The sequence below is a fragment of the Trichechus manatus genome, unplaced genomic scaffold (assembly GCF_000243295.1).
Source record: "Trichechus manatus latirostris isolate Lorelei unplaced genomic scaffold, TriManLat1.0 scaffold00340, whole genome shotgun sequence".
Classification (NCBI taxonomy): domain Eukaryota; kingdom Metazoa; phylum Chordata; class Mammalia; order Sirenia; family Trichechidae; genus Trichechus; species Trichechus manatus.
This window is the reverse complement of record NW_004444276.1, coordinates 272344-292284: the sequence shown is the minus strand read 5'-3', so window position 1 is coordinate 292284 and position 19941 is coordinate 272344. Positions and strand designations below refer to the sequence as shown.

The 19941-nt window shown below is 42.9% G+C and overlaps 1 protein-coding gene across 1 annotated transcript in view; it reads left to right on the top strand.

Annotated features, from left to right (window-relative positions):
- The window catches only part of GAB3 (GRB2 associated binding protein 3), an 87441-nt gene that overhangs the window by 51857 nt on the left and 15643 nt on the right, over positions 1–19941 (top strand). Inside the window, exons 2-4 of the mRNA XM_023725637.1 lie at positions 7014–7317; positions 9948–10164; positions 10732–11213. Of these exons, the coding sequence (XP_023581405.1) occupies positions 7014–7317; positions 9948–10164; positions 10732–11213 (1003 nt within the window). The remainder of the gene's footprint in view (positions 1–7013; positions 7318–9947; positions 10165–10731; positions 11214–19941) is intronic.

The following is a 19941-nucleotide window of genomic DNA, read 5'->3' as shown; positions in this document are numbered from 1 at the left end:
GACAGGAAGCTGAGATCTGCATGACAGCCATGCACAGATCTGCGGAAAGGGTATTCTCACCCAGAAGCAAGGACAAGTAGGACAAAGGCCCCAAGATGGAAATGAGATTTTATATGAGATGAAGTGGGAGAGATAGTCAGGGCCAATTCGTGGGGGACTTTCTAGGTTAAAGAATTTGGCTTTTATTATTAAGGCATTGGGAATATTTTGGAGGGTGTTAACATGAGTGACATGATCTGATGTACGTTTTGAAAAGGTCATTGACTTCTCTGCTGTGAACAGATTTATGGGGAAAGTGAGAGTGAATATGGGAAGACTAGAGGCTGCTTCAGTTACCCATTGGACTACAGTGGGGGTTGGGGTGGGGTGGGTGGGTGGAGAGAAGTGGAATGGTTTGGAATATTCGAAAGTAGAGTCAACAGAACTTGGATGGTGGTTCAATTTACTGAGATATTGGAAGGCTGAGGGAGGAACACATTTGAGGGGCATGAAATCGAGCTTAGTTTTGGGTACGGTAAGTCTGAGAGACCTCTTAGATGTATAAGTGGAGATACCAGTTAGGTGGTTGGTTATTGGGTCTAAAGGTCATGGGAAAGATCCAGAATGGAAATATAAATTTGGAAATCATCATCAAATAGGTGGTATTTAAAGCAATGAGGGTGAAACCCAGTTACCTTTGGAAATGGAACCTGACTGCCTTTATGCATCACAGTCCACAGAGGTTCTTGTTAAAAATGCACATTCCTTGTCCCCAAGCCAGGCTTGGTTAAGAGCTATGGCTGCTAACCGAAAGGTTAGTGGTTCGAATCCACCAGTCACTCCTTAGAAACCCTATGGGGAAGTTGTACTCTGTTCTGTACGGTCGCTTTGGGTCAGAATTGACTCCACGGCATAGGGTTTTAGAGGTGAGGTCCAGCAATGTGCATTTTCATAGCTCCTCAGGTGATGCTGTTCATTTTGTTCCCCAAATTTGGACAGTTTCTCTTGCCTTGTCTTCAAGTTAACTTCTTCTGTCTAATATGTTGTTATGCCCAGCCAGTGAGTTTTTCATTTCAGATATTGTATGTTTTTGTTCTTTTCTGTATATTCTATTTCTCTCCTCATTATGTTTATGTTTCCTTTTAAATCTTGGACATATTTATAATGGCTGTTTTAAACTTCTCATCTGCTTATTCCATCATCTCTGTCATTTTCTATTGACTAACTGTTTTCCTGATTATGAGTCACATTTTCCTGCTTTTTTATTTTTAGTAATTTTTTAGATGCTGTACACTGTAAATATTATAGTGTTGAGTGTCTGGATTTTATTGTCTTCCCTTAAAGACTATTGAACTTTGTTTTGGCAGGCAGTTCAGAAACTTGCAAAATAGCTTGATCATTCCAAAGCTTCATTTTAAGCGTCCTTAGGACAGGTTTGTTGTTAGGTGTCGTCGAGTCATTTTTGACTCATAGCCACCCCGTGTGACAGAGTAGAACTGCCCAATAGGGTTTTCTTGGCTGTAATCTTTATAGAAGCAGATCACCAGGTCTTTCTCCTGTGGAGCTGCTGGGTGGGCAGGTTTAGAGTAGCCTGTACTCTAGAAGTGAGGATAGTTAAGACTTCATCTCACATACTTTGGACATGTTATCAGTAGGGACCTGTCCCTGGAGAAGGACATCATGCTTGGTAAAGTAGACGATCAGCGAAAAAGAGGAAGACCCTCAAGGAGATGGATTGACGCAGTGGCTGCAACAATGGGCTCAAGCATAACAACGATTGTGAGGATGGTGGTAGTACACAGGGTCGCTAGGAGTCGGAACTGACTCCATAGCACCTAACGACAACAACATACTCTAGGGCTAGTTTGACCCTACACCTACTCCTAAGATGTGGTCTTTCAGAGGTCCCTACTGAATGTTCCAGTACTATTCTGGCTGCTCTCAGCTCTGATAGTTAGTTAGTGGCTCCCAGGTAGTTAGTTGTTCTTGGATTTGCCTCATGGGGTTTCACCCTACACAAGTGCATGCTATATTCAGGCAAAGTCTCAAGGGAACCCATATGTAGATTTCTGGAGCTATTTCTCTGCATAGCTCCCTCCTCTCTGGTACTTTTCCCTGCAAATTCTAGCTACTTCAGCCACCTAGAATTCTGTTCTCTGCTTTTCAACGCCAGGAGATTGCCATGCTCTATTTGGGATCCCCCTCCCTGCACTGTGGTCCAGAAAGTGCCTCAAGGCTGAAAGTCAGGGCAGTCATAGAGCACATCTCTTTTGTTTACCTTCTCACAGAGACCACAGCCCTGCCCTGACTGTGGTCTGCTCTCTAAAAGCAGTTGTTTTCTAGTTGGAGGGCAAGTTCAGTCCCAGGTACACCAATGTGATTCTTGCGGGTGATTCAGATGCATAATAAAGGTTAGGGAAGTTCGGATTCAAGTCTCAGTCCCCAGATCTTGTGTCCTTTCACCTTAACACTAAAGTGGCAGCAGTTCTCCGAGCCTTAGCCGTGTAGATGCCTTTGATTAACCTGGTGGGTCACTATTAAGAACCAAACTAGGAGATCTTTTTTAGCTGTGAAATCCACAAATTGGATTGTTTAAAAGGAAAACAACGCAGAGCTTTTACCTTCAGAAGGACGGGATTCAATTATTGCTCGAATAATTCCATAAAAACTAGCAGGCCTGTGACCTAGACACACATTCCTGGAGGAGTTGAGTTTTAGCCTCCCTCAGATTCTAGAAATGAACACAAATACTTTTCCACATGGTTACAGGATGTTACAGTTGTTTGTTTTTTGGAGATGATACTGGTGGGATGGTAATGAGTCAGCTTTGTGACTGTGGCAGGAAAGGCTGATGGGAAACTGATCTTTTGATTGTCAGAGCTGGAAAAGCCCTCAGAGCCCACCAGTCCAACCCCTTCATTGTATTGTGGGGTGACGTGGGCTCCAGAAGGGGAGACGCAATTTCCCCAGGGCAAGTTGTTACCATGTGTCCTGGGGACCCACAGTCACACTGTCATTTTACAAACTACTTTCAAATTGATAATGTTGTGCTGTCCGTTTCTCATTGGCTCAAGGTCACACAGGAAGTCAGTAGAAGACTCAGCACTGTGTTTTGTACTCCATTTCTCTGAGTGATAGTTGTAGATGCTTGATCCCCAGTAAGAAGAGACCCCGGCATTCAGGTCCTTGCATTCTCTGTGCTGAACTGGTCACCTAAACCCTTCTTACTCTCTACCTCCCAACCTGATTCCAAGCTTCTTAGTTCCAGACCCCTTGCCTCATCTCTTGTTTATACCCTGACACCCCTCCTCAGGCCTAGTAGTTGATACTGCCCTTCTTCCTCAACCTCTCTTGACATTCCACAGGGTCTGGCACATAGTAGGCCATCAGCAAATATTTGTTGAGTGAATTCATGAATATGCCCTGTCCAGAGGAATTTTTAAAATCGTTTTTATTGTATAAGAAAATACAAAAATAGTAAATAATGTAAATGCATGGCTTAATGGAATATTATAAGGTGAGCCCCTTTGTAACCACCATCCATTTGAGAAATAGAAGTCCTTCCATGAGACATCACAACCGCCTCCTCCTCCCCATCAGTAACTACTATCTTGACTTATTTAGAATCTCTTCTTTGCATTTTAAAAATTTTTTATCACTCAAATGAGCATCCATAGGCACTATAGTTTAGTCTTGCACATTAAAAAATTTTGATGTATTTTAAGTCTCATTTAATCCATAAATTCCCCTCCTGTCCCTTTGTTTTCCTTACCACTTATCAGTGAAGAACCTAGGCCTTTCACCTGCAGTTTCCCCCAGTCTGGGTTTTGCTGATTGCACCCTTGTGTTCCCTGCACATGGCTCCCGAGTCCTTTGGGCATTACCCTAGTCATATTTGTTTTTATTGTAAACAACTGCTTATCGCATGCCTCCCCTTTACAGAAGCCTGTAAGCTTGGTGGCCTCATCCACCTAACAAAGAGCTCAGAGAACACATTATTTCTGCTTTTGCAGAATCACAGCTCTTTAGTAGACATTTAAAACCTGAGGTAGAGCATGCTGGCGATTTCCCATGATTTAGAATAAAGGCTATGATACGTACTCTTCAAGTTGTTGTGTGGCTGTTTTTCCCCTTCTGCTCTCATGCCTGTCTTCCAGCCAGCCGTGCACCTGACTGAAGCTTCATGCCTTGTCTATCTTGAGGCTTTGTACATGCTGCTTCCTCTGCCCTTCTTCAGTCTTAGCTTAGCCATCACTTCCTTCTGGAAGCCCCCCAGACTCACTGATCTGATAGAGATGTCTCTCTTTTATGATCCTATAGCCTGGTAACTTTCCCTTAACGTAGCCCTTATCACATCGACTGCAATTGTCTGTTTATCTATCTGCCTGCTCCCTGCCTCCTGCCACTAGACTGTGAGTGGCACAGCCTGTGGCTTGCTCATCTCAGTTTCCCCAGTCTGCACAGAGTCCGGCATATTAGTAGGCTATCAGCAGATATTTGTTGAATGAATGAAACAAACCCAAACTTGTTCATGTCTTTCTCCCCACTGCAGTCCTACTGCTCCTGGTTGACTCCTCTACCCTGGGTTGAAATCTATGTCTAAACAGTGGCCTCTTTTAGGCACCAACTCTAACCCCCTTCTCTATCTCCACCATCTCGCAGGATGCTTGGCGTCGAGTAGGCACTGAATAAATACACTCCTGATGTTACTTTTTCTCCCTAAAATCGTTATTAATGGATAAGAAATCTACTGTTTCCATACAACTAGATCAGTTAACGTGAAACTTATTTCTGTGCTCAGTTCAAATTTTAGAATCATTTTTGGGAAGTGTAACAAAGTTCCTCTTCACATTTCCCCACCAAAGTGGCCTTTGGAAAGTTTGGGGTCCCCCATTCTCACCATGAAAGCTTTTCTTAGCAAGCACACATTGCACTCTCCCAGCTCTGGGCCTCTTTCATGAGTCCACCCCTATCTCAGGGAGCATGGGGACTAGGTCTTACATTGCTGTTTGCCTCAGTCCCTGCCAGAAGCCCCAAGTTTCTCATCTTCTGCCCTCTTAACCCCACAGCAACAGTTCATGCTAGCGCACAAAGCAAAGACTCAGGCTCCCAGCTCACAGCCTGTCGCTCCTTCTCTCTCCTTCTCTCTCCTTCCACACTCTCAGTGGCATCACTTTATCCAATGCCATGGTTTTGCAGCAGGAATTCATTGAATCATTCTCTCTCTCTCTCTCTCCTGGGTCACTCATAGGAGCACATGAACATGCTGTTATTTCTCTTGTCTGAAAAACACACTGACTTAAATCACACTGTCTTGTCCTTCTCATGAGTGGCCAACTCTCTTCTCAGAGTTTTATGCTGTCTGTAAAGGTTTTGCCTGGCAAGCACTGTTTCACCCTCCCTGTCCAACATGGAGGGACTGCCAGCTTCCTGCTGGCTGCATCTTGCCACAGCCTCAGGGGAGTTTTTTCTTATAATTGTGGGACATTTGTGATGACTGGTTGTCCACTCTTTAGGGCTTCTTTGGACTCTCAACAGCCTCAGGGAAGGAGCTGATAACACCCAAATGGCTGCTTGTCCTCTTTCCCTGGCCTCTTGCTCAGAGCTGGTGGGCTTACCAAAGTGTCAGGCATAAACGAAGCTAAAGATACAAAAGACTTCCTGTCCCAGTGGTCACCATGCCCCTGGCAGAATCCAGTACTTCCTGCTGTCACACACGCACAGGAGAGAAAACCACAGAAGCTATAGTCCTCTCCCGTTGCGTTTGCCAACTGCAGCATCAAGCATCTTCGAGGGAAGAAAGCCCTACCGTCAGCCCATCATCCTGTCCCCCTTCTCCGTGCTCAATTTCCAGCTGGGCCCAGTGCCACAGTTCCCTACAGCAGAAAGGGAGGATGTGCTGTCTACTCAGGTGGCAAGCAGTGAGCAAAGGGTTCCTAAACCTGAGAAGATAGGAAACTCTAAGAAGTTCTCCACTTTCTTCTCCCTGGTTCCAGGAGAGGGCTAAGGTAGCTGGCAGATGCAGAGGGCTCTGGTCAATTGCAGATACCTCTTTTCCCAGACCTCATACCCTCGGAGGTAGTTCAACCATGTATCTGATGAGATCTGCATCCCTTCTTTGTACCGAACCAAGATGCTACCATCTGCAGCAAAACATTCGGGGTCAAAGAGTGAGCGGGGAGTCAACAGGCCCAGGGTCCTAGTTCTCACTGGGCGCACAAACCAGCCTACCACGTCCCAGGGCTGGTTTCTGTGGAATACCATTCTCTTTTCTTTTCTGATCATGGACTAAGCTTTTCCTGGTCATCTTACCATAAGGCTTGGCGCTTTCTGGGATTCCCATCGCACTAAAGAAAGTTACTTTCAATTCTTGCAGTGTTTCTCAACAGGGCACTGATAGCTTTAGGCTAAACTATTCCTGTTGCCTGTTCTCATTCTTTATGACAAGCAAAACACACATAATTTCAGATGCACAAGTGTCTGCCATCTTTAAAAATAACCACTTGACCCCAGAGCTCTCCTCCCCTTTACAGCCAGCCAGCTCTAAAGAGTTGGCTACATTTACCCTCTCTACTTTTTTATTGGGTTATTCAACACTAGGGGTAGAAAGATGATAGAACTTGGCTATTTATCATAGAAAGAATTTCTCATATTTTTTTCTCAAGATTTCTGCAAGGTTTTCTCAAGGTCTCTGCAAAAAAAAAAAAACAAAAAAAACAAAAACAAAACAAAACAAAACAAAAAAACCTCCTGGAAGTAATAAACAATTATAGCAGAGTTACAAGAGACCAGGTTAATATACAAAAGTCAATTGCTGTCTTATATACCGGGAATGAACAATTGGAATTTTAAATTCAAAAACACAACACCATTTACATGAGCACACGAGTAAACTACTGAGGTATGACTCTACCAGAACATGAACTTTGTGTGTCACCAGTCGAATGGCTGATTTGCATCTCTTCTGCTGTCCTTGTCATGAAGTCAGTTCTTGGCAGAGCCAAGTAATTCCTTGTTGATTCGCCTCTTTGCAGGCCTGGCGAAAGCGCTGGTTTGTCCTCCGGCGGGGCCGCATGAGTGGCGACCCAGATGTCTTGGAGTACTACCGGAACAAGCACTCCAGCAAGCCCATCCGCGTGATAGACCTCAGTGAGTGTGCCGTCTGGAAGCACGCAGGTCCAGGCTTTGTTCGGAAAGAATTTCAGAATAATTTCGTGTTCATTGTCAAGACCGCTTCCCGTACATTCTATCTGGTGGCCAAGACTGAGGAAGAGATGCAAGTGTGGGTGCATAGCATCAGTCAGGTCTGCAATCTCTGCCACTTGGAAGACGGTGCAGGTGAGAACGGATCCAGGGCCCCTGCGTGCTGAGGGGTTGTCTGGCATGCTGCACTTGCGCTGGGAAGCTACTGCAGGAAAACGGGCCGCGGTGCCAGACCTCCTCATTTATATCAGAGCTATCCCCCCATTTCCCATCACACATAGTACTCTGCAGTTCCTAGAGACTACAGTCTTTCACCTGCTTCTAAGGTTCAGGGCCAGATGTGAGAAGGCAGGCTCCATCCACAAACTGACCATTACTCTCATTTAGCTGCAGTTGGGATGCAAGCAGGAAAGCAAATGAGGGTAAGGACAACCCACGGACTCTGATTCCCCCCCCCCCCGTGCTTTTCTAGAAATATCAAATATCAAAATCCAAAGTTAGTGGAGATTTAGCATTTCTGGTGCCTATTGGGTTATTCGAAGCCCTGGTGGCACAGTGGTTAAGAGTTCGGCTGCTAACCAAAAGGTCAGCAGTTCGGATCTACCGGCTGCTCTTTGGAAACACTATGGGGCAGTTCTCTGTGCTATAGGGTCACTATGGGTCAGAATCAACTCGACGGCAATGGGTTTTTTTTTATTGGGTTATTCAACATTAGAGGTAGAAAGTTAGAACTTGGCTATTTATCATAGACAGAATTTCTCATATTTTTTCTCAAGATTTCTGCAAGGTTTTCTCAAGGTCTGTGCAAGGGAAATTAGGTACAAGTTTGCATTGGGCAATTTCTGGGTGGTGGGAGCAACTAACTCATAAGGGGAGAGAGGTTTATATAAGGTACACTTAGCACCAGTGATGTTCAGCTGAGACTGTGTGGTCACGTGTCTGGGGACCACCAGGCACTGGGATTGTTCAGATGATGACTCATGTGCTCTAACGCTTGCTCACACTTTATAGGAGTTTGTGTATATGTAACTATGCAAATGAGCTCCCTCTCTCTGTCTCTCTGTCTCTCTGTCTCTCTGTCTCTCTCTCTCTCTCTCGTGCGCGTGCGCACACGTATCTTCCTAGGTAATATATCAGGGTTACGATTCAATTCCCTTGAAGGATTTTCTTGTTGAGCCCTGGGACATCATTGCACCATGCCTTGATCCTCAAAACTATGGGATTGTGAATCTGGTTTCTTTCCGTCTCTTAGTCTAGTAGACAACACCTTACTCCTAAATCTCATGCTTCACAGTAGCTTCAACATTTAAACGGTTACTGTATCCTTTCCATCATCTGCCACTGAAGCATCCATATTACAACCAAAACCAAAAACCAAACCCGTTGCCATCGAGTTGGTTTCAACTCCTAGTGACCCTCTACGACAGAGTAGAACTGCCCCATAGGGTTTCCAAGGCTGTAGTCTTTATGGACTGCTACATCTTTCTCCCCAGAGTTGGCTGATGATTTGAACTGCCGCCTTTTCAGTTAGCAGCCGAGCCCTTAGTCACTGCTAAGTGCCACCAGGTGGCAATGAAGAGTCAAACTTGGTTTGTTTCTCTTCTGTTTCTTTCCTCACCCAGAAGTTAAGAAGTTATCCCAAAGCATATACATAATATGTTTCCCAACAACCCAAAAGGAACAGGAATGAGTAAGGAGCCAGGCAGCAAGTACAAAGTCCTGGCATGAAGTTGGAGGAAGCCAGAAGACCTCCTCATAACCCCCTTTGGTCCCTGTGGCTCCCCTTAGCTTTTAGGTGCATACATATGAGGGCAGAATCTTCTTCATCTGAGAACCACTCCAAAGGGTTTCCTGTGGCTTCTCACATACAGTGTTTGGTTCTGTCTCCAGTAACCATAACATAGTTAGCATGTCGTGTGTATGCTGGCCAGGAGCTCTATTAAACGCTTTATACACATTAACTCATCTTATCCTCATACCGGTTGCTTTTACTGGGAGCTTCTGATCTGGAGTTCCCATCAGCTTCTTTATTTGTGTGTTATTTGTCTGTCTCCTCTACTAGAATGTAACTCCAGTGAGGGCAGAATATTTGTCTCAGCTGTACTGTCAGTGTTAGAACAGTTGCAGGCACATATTAGATGCAGTAGTAGGTATTCTATATGAACATATATATGCATATGTGGCTGCAACAGTGGGCTCAAACATAGGATGATACAGGACTGGGCAGTGTTTTATTCTGTTGTACATAGGGTTGCTATGAGTTGGAACCGACTCAACAGCACCTAAAAACAACAACAACGGGCATATGTATCTATATATACATATATATGTATATACACATACATATCTACATATATGCATATATAAGTACAGACGTGTGTGTATATTTGTATGTATACATGTATGTACATATATGTGTGTGTATATATATATGTATATATGTATGTGTTTGTTGAATGAATAAACAATGATGTGGGGTGGCTGATGAGGGCCATAAAGGAGCTGTGTGTAGACTATATAACTGCAGGTTTCTAGGCCAAGAAAGCTTGTTTTTTAAACTTTTAATTGATTCAACACTTCACTCTTGGAACATTAGCCTTCTTTTCCCAGACATTGTTTATAGCTTGGGGAAATGGTCTTCTCCATCAGTACAAACACCAGCTGTGATTTGCATCTTACATTTGGCTTCTGAGCTGCTGTTTGAGAAATCGTGAGTGTTATAGCCATTCTTCAAATGTTAACCTGGGAAATTATTTTTCCAGCAGATTCTGTGGAGAGCCTCTCTCACATGCCCTCCTCCCTCCAGCCTTCCCCTGCTAGCTCCCTTCACACCGCCCAGGCTGCCAGGTCCTCCTTGCCAAGAGATGACCCAAGTGCTAATACCTTAGCCACTGAGGAAACCAGAAGTGAGTCAGAATTTCTCTTCCTTCCTGATTATCTGGTCCTGTCCAACTGTGAGACTGGAAGACTGCACCGTACCAGGTATGCCCGTGCCCAGGCTTCTCTCCGAGCATGCTCTCCCCTGTTGCCAGAGCCCACATGACCTCCTCTTGTGGGGCCTGTTGCTGAGATGTGCTCCGTGTGCCTGCCCAAATCAGTGCTTTTAGCTGCAGCATCTTCTAGTGGGTAGGTCTGCCCTCACCTCTCTTCCTGCAGCTGCCAAGGTGGGGACAGATCACTATCAGTAGCCATGAGAGATGGTGCATGCAGCTTACTAAACAAAATGAATCATGTCTTTCAGCATTGTGGCTTTCATTTCTATCCTTGCGTTTTCATTGGTCTCAGATGCTGATAAGATGAAAAAAATCAACAAATCATTTTTTCCTGTACCAGAGGGCTTGGCATAACTTGGTATATGGCTACACAAGTAGAACAAAAAGTGGTTTTAGAGGAACGGGAACGAGGCCAGCATGAGTTTTGTGATGGGTGGATGACTTTCTTCTTCAGATTTCTGCAAAGTGTGGTGTCAGTAGTGTCACTGTGGTACTTACTGCAGCTTCCAGGAGTTTGCAATAGTTCTATCAAACTTTTATGTTTTTCTTCCCTCAGTCTACCCACGAGATGTGATAGCTGGTCAAACTCAGACCGCTCATTGGAACAGACTTCATTTGATGACGTTTTCGTTGATTGCCTGCAGTCGCTACCCTCCAGTAACTTGATGTACTCCTCCTGCCATGGGACTGGATCTCAGGAGGTGCCTTCCACGAAGCCTCAGGCTGCCCTGATCAGGAGTAGAGAAATCAATGGGCCATCCAGGGACTACTTATCATCTTCACCGTTGCTGGAAACTTCCTTAAATTCCACCATTCAGGTAGATAAAAACCAAGGTTCCTTGCCCTGTGGGGTAAAAGAACTAGACGTTATGTCCAACACCCCACCTCCCCGTCCCCCTAAGCCAAGCCATCTCTCTGAACGGCGCCAAGAGGAGCAGCTCCTGTGGAGTGGGCACAGCAGCATCAAGAACCCAGAATGCTCTATGGTTCCAAGAAGAATCTCTCTCTCTGGTTTAGATAACATGAGAACCTGGAAAGGTAAGTGTTGAATGCTAAGATTCAGGTACAGAGAGAAGCCTGGCAAGGACTGCCTGGCCTGGATCCTCTTCACATCTTGTGTCCACATGAGAACTTTACCCAGTGTCCCTTCCTCAAATCAGCCTGGTCTCCTAATGGGACCAGGCACTTTGTGTGGAAGTACACAGCCTGAATATTAGCAATTCTCCTGCTCTCAGGGTCCCCCTCCTTTGAGACTGACCACCAGGAGAGATACTTGGTTCCCTATAGATGCTGAAAGAAGTCATAACCCTGGTCCTTTAGCTATGCCCCTGCCTGTGGGATGGGCTCCCTACCTGAGACAGCTCCTGGTGTTTGTTTGGAGTCACTTGGGAGTCCCCTTGGTATAGAAGGTGATGTCTTTTGCTTCAACTCTGCCCCGTCCCAATCTTTGCCTCTCACAGGCATTAGTGAGGCCTGAGACTGTAGTTCATAGCTCCTTCCTTCTACTTTTCAGCAATCCCATTAGCCTCATACAGTGCCTCACCTGACGTATTCTTTCCAAATCCTAACTGGCTCAGCCGTCCCCATCAAAGTAATGCTAATGCAGCCCCATCAACTTGGTCCATTGCCCCGGACTCTGGAGCCCTCTTTTGCCTTTTTCTGTAAAGCCGTCTATTCTCCCGGGATTGTCTTGCAATTTTGCTTACAGCACCGTCTTCTGTCATCCTTATCCTCCACCTGGATCTCTCTGGCCTTCAGATGCTGGCTGGTGCGGGCCCACAGAGCCCCCTCAGTATGACTTTGTGGTACCCTCTTCTTTACTGCTTCCCTGGGCCTACTCAACTTTCTGCTACGACCCAACCAACCTAAGAATTTTACTCTTCTCTCTTATGTTGCCCTGTCTCTCTCAGACACACACACACACACACCCCCACACACCCCCACACACACCCACACACCCACACACCCACACACCCTCCAAATATAATAACCTTCATGCCACTCCCTACTAAGGCCCTGTTTTAAAGTAATTATGGAAGTTTAAGGAGAATGCAAACTCATTTTCAAATTGTATAAATCTCTCATTCTGACCGAGGAATTAAGTCACTCTGAAAAAGACCTCCCCCAATGTCCCTAGTGATGTGACCATTACACATGTTCCTTGGTGTGGAATGCGTGTGCGTTGATTACACAAAGGGTCTGAATGTGCTAGCTTGTGTGGACAGTGGACAAAAGAGGGAACACTGAAAGAGTAGGTAAGCTGATTTTAGAAAGTGAAATGAGTAAAATCAGTAGGATGATAGGAGAATTAATTAAAGTCTCAAATGTAAGAACAAAAAATTTAAATAATTTAGAATTTTAACACAAAACAATTAGCTTTTTTCTTTCAAATAAAGGCAAACAAAGGCTGAAATTAATAAAAATAAATAAAGGTTTTGACCATGAAACAAAGACAAAAGCAAGAGTGAACAGAAACAAAATGGATACAGTCAAGCAGAGGGAACAATAAAATTTATTGTTCTGCCTTTCCCATTTAGATCCACTGCGCCACCAGGGCTCCATATTTACAATTGCTGCTTTAAAGTCTTTATTTGCTAATTCCAATATCTAGACATTCTCAGAGACAGTTTTTATTGACTACTTTTTGTCATACTTTCTGTTTCTTTGTGTGCATTGTAACTTTTATTGAAAACTGGACATTTTAAATAATATATTGTAGCAACTCTGGATTCTGATCCTCTCTTGGTGTTGTGGTTCTGGCTGTTTGTTTGTTTGTCCAGTGACTTGCCTGAACTAATTCCGAAGACTCTATCTCTACCCACAGTATGTGGCCATTGAAGACTATGCTCAGTTTTTGTATTTTGTAATTTTTGTTTTTATTTTTATGGTTGGCTTCCTAGGGGTCACCTCTGGGTCAGCATACCTTAGTAGTCAGCCAATTGTTGGTCAGAGGTTGTACGTAAACCTTTGAGCCACTAACACTTCTGCCTTTTGCCAATAGATCTGTGTGTGGGTTGGGAAACACATTCAAAGTTCAGACTGTTTACAAGTCTGTCCCAGCTCTTACTTTCTATGTGGCAAGGCCTCATATTCTTCCAGGGACAAGCAGATAGATTGAGTTCTCTTTGACCTCTCCTAATTGGACATGGCTTGCACATACACAGTCTTCTAGACTCCTAGGGATGGATGAGAACTTATCAAGGCACACTTTACCTGTATCATTCTTTAGATTTCTGGTTAGATTTCTGGCTGTTCTGCTGCTCTGCTGCTGGCTACAACCAGTATCAAGACCTTGCACTATTTGCAGTGTTGGCCTTCCCTGATTTTTTGACACCAAGATTGCTATTGTTTTCAACAGTGCCCAGGGGCATGGGGTTTTATGTGCTTTATTTGAAATCACCACCACGTGTCTGTCAGTTTGTGGTACTGTGGTGGCTTGTGTGTTGCTGTGATACTGGAAGCTTTCCCATCAATATTTCAGATACCAGCAGGGTCACCCTTGGTGGACAGGTTTCAGCGGAGCTTCCAGACTGAGACAGACTAGGAAGAAGGACAAGGCAGTCTACTTCTGAAAAAAGTTAGCCAGTGAAAACCTCATGAATAGCAGCAGAACATTGTCTGATATAGTGCCAGAAGATGAGCCCCTCAGGTTAGAAGGCACTCAAAATACAACTGGAAGGGAGCTGCCTCCTCAAAGGAGAGCTGACCTTAATGACGTGGATGGAGTCTACCTTTCAGGACCTTCATCTGCTGATGTGGCATGACTCAAAATAAGAAGAAACAGCTGCAAACATCCATTAATAATTGGAATGTGGAATGTATGAAGTATGATCTAGAAAAATTCAAAGTCGTCTGAAATGAAATGGAACACATAAATATCTATATCCTAGGCATTAGCTGAAATGAACTGGTATTGACCATTTTGAATCAGACAATCATATGGTCTACTATGCCAGGAATGACAAATTGAAGAGGAATGGCATCATGTTCATTGTCAAAAAGAACATTTCAAGATCTATCCTGAAGTACAATGCTGTCAGTGATAGGATAATATCCATGCATCTACAAAAAGACCAGTTAATATGACTATTGTTCAAACTTGCACACCAACCGCTAAGGCCAAAGATGAAGAAATTGAAGATTTTTACCAACTAATGCAGTCTGAAATTGATCAAACGTGCAGTCAAGATGCATTGATAATAACTGGCAATTGGAATGTGAAAGTTGGAAACGAAGAAGGATTGGTAGTTGGAAAATATGGCCTTGGTGATAGAAACAGTGCTGGAGATTGTATGACAGAATTTTGCAAGACCAACAACTTCTTCAATGCACATACCTTTTTTCAACAACATAAACGGAGACTATACACGTGGACCAAGCCAGATGGAATACACAGGAATCAAACCGACTACATCTGTGGGAAGAGATGATGGAAAAGCTCAATATCGTCAGTCAGAACAAGGCCGGGGACCAACTGCAGAACAGACCATCAATTGCTTCTATGCAAGTTCAAGTTGAAGCTAAAGAAAATTAGAACAAGTCCACGAGAGCCAAAGTACGACCTTGTGTACATTCCACCTGAATTTAGAGACCATCTCAAGAATAGGTTTGATACACTGAACACTAATGACTGAAGACCAGACGAGTTGTGGAATGACATCAAAGACATCATACATGAAGAAAGCAAGAGGTCATTAAAAAGACAGGAGAGAAAGAAAAGACCAAAATGGATTTCATAAGAGACTCTGAAAGTTGCTCTTGAATATAGAGTAGCTAAAGTGAAAGGAAGAAATGATGAAGTAAAAGAGCTCAACAGAAGATTTCAAAGGGCGGTTCAAGAAGACACAGTAAAGTATTATAATGAAATGTGCAAAGACCTGGAGATAGAAAACCAAAAGCGAAAAACACACTTGGCATTTCTCAAGCAGAAAGAACTGAAGAAAAAATTCAAGCCTCAAGTTGCAATACTGAAGGATTCTACAGGGAAATTATTCAACGATGCAGGAGACATCAAAAGAAGATGGAAGGAATACACAGAGTCACTGTACTGAAAAAAAAAATTGGTCGATGTTCAATCATTTCAGGAGGTAGAATATGATCAAGAACCGATGGTACTGAAGGAAGAAGTCCAAGCTGCGCTGAAGGAAATGGTGAAAAATGGGCTTTGGGAATTGACAAAATACCAACTGAGATGTTTCAACAAACAGATGCAGTGCTGGAGGTGCTCACTCATCTATGCCAAGAAATTTGGAAGTGAGCTACCTGGCCAACAGACTGGAAGAGATCCATATTTTTGCCCATTCCAAAGAAAGGTGATCCAACAGAATGCAGAAATTATCGAACAATATCATTAATATCACATGCAAGTAAAATTTTTCTGAAGATCATTCAAAAATGGTTGCAGCAGTACATCGACAGAGAACTGCCAGAAATTCAAGCCAGATTCAGAAGAGGACGTGGAACAAGGGGTATCATTGCTGATGTCAGATGGATCCTGGCTAAAAGCAGAGAATACCAGAAGATGTTTTGTTGTTGTTATTAGGTGGCGTCGAGTCAGTTCTGACTCATAGTGACCCTATGTACAACAGAATGAAAAGCTACCCATTCCTGCGCCATCCTCACAATTGTTATGCTTGAGCCCATTGTTGCAGCCACTGTGTCAATCCATCTTGTTGAGGGTCTTCCTCTTTTTCACTGAGCCTCTACTTTACCAAGCATGATGTCCTTCTCCAGGGACTGATCCCTCCTGACAACATGTCCAAAAAAAAAAAAAAAGATGTTTACCTGTGTTTTATTGACTATGCAACGGCTTTCGACTATGTGGATCATAACGAATTATGGATGACATTGTGAAGAATGGGAATTCCAGGACACTTAATTGTTCTCATGAGGAACCTGTACTTAGACCAAGAAGCAGTTGTTCGAACAAGAACAAGGGGACAATGTGTGGTTTAAAGTTAAGAAAAGTGCGTCAGAATTGTATCTTTTCACCATACTTCTTCAATCTGTATGCTGAGCAAATAATCCGAGAAGCTGGACTATATGAAGAAGAATGCAGCATCAGGATTGGAGGAAGACTCATTCAACCTGCTGATATGCAGATGACACAACCTTGCTTGTGGAAAGCAAAGAGGACTTGAAGCACTTACTGATAAAGATCAAAGACCACAGCCTTCAGTATGGATTACACCTCAACATAAAGAAAACAAAAATCCTCACAACTGGACCTATAAGCAACATCATAATAAACGGAGAAAATATTGAAGTTGTCAAGGATTTCATTTTACTTGTATCCACAATCAACGCCCATGGAAGTGTCACTTAGAAATCAAACGATGCATTGCATTGGGCAAATCTGCTGCAAAAGACCTCTTTAAAGTGTGAAAAAGCAAAGATGTCACTTTCAGGACTAAGGTGCGCCTGACCCAAGCCATGATGTTTTCAGTCGCCTTATCTGCATGTGAAAGCTGGACAGTGAATAAGGAAGACTGAAGAAGAATTGTTGCCTTTCAATTATGGAGTTGGCGAAGAATACTGAATATACCATGGACTGCCAGAAGAACAAGCAAATCTGTCTTGGAAGAAATACAGCTAGAATGCTCTTTAGGAGCAAGGATGGCGAGACCTCATCTCACATACTTTGGGCATGTTATCAGGAGGGACCAGTCCTTGGATAAGGACATCATGCTTGGTAAAATAGAGAGTCAGCAAAAAAGGAGGAAGACCCTCAATGGCATGGATTGACACAGTGACTGCAACAATGGACTCAAGCGTAACAATGATAGTGAGAATGGCACAAGACCAGGCAGTGTTTCATTCTGTTTTACGTAGGATGGCTATGAGTCAGAACGGACTCAAGGCACCTAACAACAACAACATTTGACATCAGTTTAGTCCCCTTTAGCAGCAAAGCAGTTGATCTTCATGGCTTGCCTTACCCTGTTGGCTAATATTTTATTTAGGAATTTTGCATTGATAATCATCAGTGATACTGGTCTGTACTTTTCTTATTTTATTTTATCTTCATCATTTTATCAAGTTTAGCTATCAATGTTATACTTGCTTCATAAAAAGAATTAGAAGTGTTCCTTGATTTTCTGTGCTGCGGAACAATTTATGTAGCATCAGAACTGTCTGGTCTGTGAAAGTTTGGTAGAATTCCACATTGAAGTCACCTGGTTTGGTGCTTTTGCAGGGAAGCTCCTTGGTAACTGTTTCCTTTTTTTGTATGGAAATTGATATGTGTAAGAGTTCTATTTCTACTTGGGTCAATTTTGATATACTGTATTTTCCTATGAAATTATCCATTTCCTCTAGGGTTTTAAATTTATTTGCATAGAGGTGTGCAAAATCATCTCTTATTTTTTTTAATTTTTTAATTTTCAGTGAAATCTCTTCTACCCTGGGCATCTTGTAATGTAGGCTTCTTTTCTGAGTTTTTTTGTCTTTTTCTTCAATTTCTTTCCTTAATGCAGTGAGTCAACTTTTATTTCATTTCTTCCTGAGAGTTTTTTTTTGTCCATTTATGTCCTTTATTTTAATAGTAAAAGGTTGGAAATAAACTGGATATATAATATTAATGGGATAGCCAAATAAATTATGGCAATCTGTAGGATGAAATACAATACCAGTGAGTAAAAGAATGAAGAAACTTTTTATTGTGTTACTCTGGACTGATCTCCAAAATATTAAGTGAAAAAAGCAAGTTGCAGAACAGTGAGTGTAGTATGTTACCATTTGTAGTAAAAAGGAATAAATATAGGTGCACATATATGTTCGTAGAATTAACTTTTAAAAGATACACAAGAAACTGGTAACAGTTTTTGCCTCCAGAGGTGAGACTGCAAAGCTATGGGAATAAGGTGGAAGGAAGACTTCATTGTATAACCATCAAATAAATAAGTTAAAATAGGAAAAATAATCCCTTCCTTCCTAGACCTTATGTTATGGTACGTTAGAAGATGATAGGTACTTTGGAGAAAGAAAAAGTAGAGCAGAGTAAAGGAAATCAGGGGAGCCAGCAGAAGGCCAGGTTGTAATATTAAAAAGTATAGTTAGGGCAGTTTTCATTAAGAGATTTGAGGAAACATTTGAAGGAAGTGAAGGAGCAAGCCATGCTGATATCTGGGGTAAGAGTGTTCTGGGAAGAGGATAAAACCAGGGCAAAGGCCCTAAGTGGGAGATGCTTGGTGTGTTCAAAGAACAGCAAAGTAAGGCTGATATTACTGGAATGGGGAGAGTAAGGAGAAAAGTAGTGGGAGATGAGGTCAGAGAGACAAGGGGGCACAGATAATGCGGGTTCTTGTAGACCACTGTAAGGGTTTTGACTTTGACTCTGAGTGAGACGGGCCCATTGTTGGGTATTGAGCAGGGGAGAGACACGATATGACTTGCATTTTAACAGAATCACTTTGACTGCTGTGTTGAGAATAGACTGAAGGGAGACAAGGGTGGAAGCAGGAAAACCAGTTAGGTAACTAATGTAATAATCCAGGCAAGCTATGATGGTGGCTGAGACCAGAATAGTAGCTTTGGAAGTCGTAAAAAGTGGTTGGATGCTTGATATGTCCTGATCAAGATATATCTTGAATATAGAACCTCACAGTTTGGATGTGGAGTTTAAGAGAAAGAATGAAATAAAGGGATTACTTCATAGTTTTTGTAACTTTTTTTTTTTGACTTCATGGTTTTTGATCTGAGAAACTGAGATGGGGAAAGAAACAAGTTGGAATATGTAGAGTAGTTAAGAAGTTGTTTTTGGACATGTTGAGTTTGAGATGTCTGGTAAATAATCTACTGGAAATGTCAAGAAAGTTGTTAGAAATACAAGTCTGAAAGGCAGGTGAGAGGCCAAGGGTGTAGCTCTGAATTTGGGAGTTATCAACATATAGATGGTAAATCCAAGGGATGAGATGAGATCACCAATAGAGTGAATACAAAGAAGAGGAAAGGACCAAGGACTGAGCCTGGAACACTCCAACATTTAGAGATTATGGAAAAAGGAGGAGCCAGCAAAAGAAACTGAAAATAAGTGACACTGAGGTAGGAGGAAATCCAGAAGAGTGATATTCTGGCAGAGACTCATCTTCCAGGTATCTGTTTTACAGGAGTGTGGGTATAAATCCATTCTTGTTGCCTTCCTTTCGTCTGATCCCATCTGCATGTAGATAACTTATCTATTTGATGCAGGGTTTTCTCTTTGTTTATGTTCTTTGGTGATTTCAGTAGGGATCTGGTAGTGGAAAGCGTAGTTAGGGGCCTGTGGTCACATATGCAAGTCCCACATTCTTTATTAACAACATCCCTAATTAGCAGCTGGGCACTTTAACCACTGCACCACCAGGGCTTCTAATGACTGCTAGTGTTTTCTGTATTCCAGGTACTATTCTAAGTGCTTTACTTGCATTAACGCGTATAACCTTCTCAGCAGTCGTATGAAATAGGTTGTATTATTGGCCTCATTGTATAGATGAGGAAACTGAGGCACAGAGGGGATAAGTAACTTGTTTAATGCCACACAGCTAATAAGTGGTGGAGTAGGAATTTAAATGTAGACAATCTGACTCCAGAGCAGCTTTTAACCAGTACCTGTCCTGCCTTTATGGAAACCTGGTGGCGTAGTGGTTAAGCGCTACGGCTGCTAACCAAAAGGTTGGCAGTTCGACTCCAGCAGGCCTTCCTTGGAAGCTCTATGGGGCAGTTCTCCTCTGTCCTGTAGGGTTGCTATGAGTCAGAATCAACTCAATGGCAACAGGTTTGGTTGTTT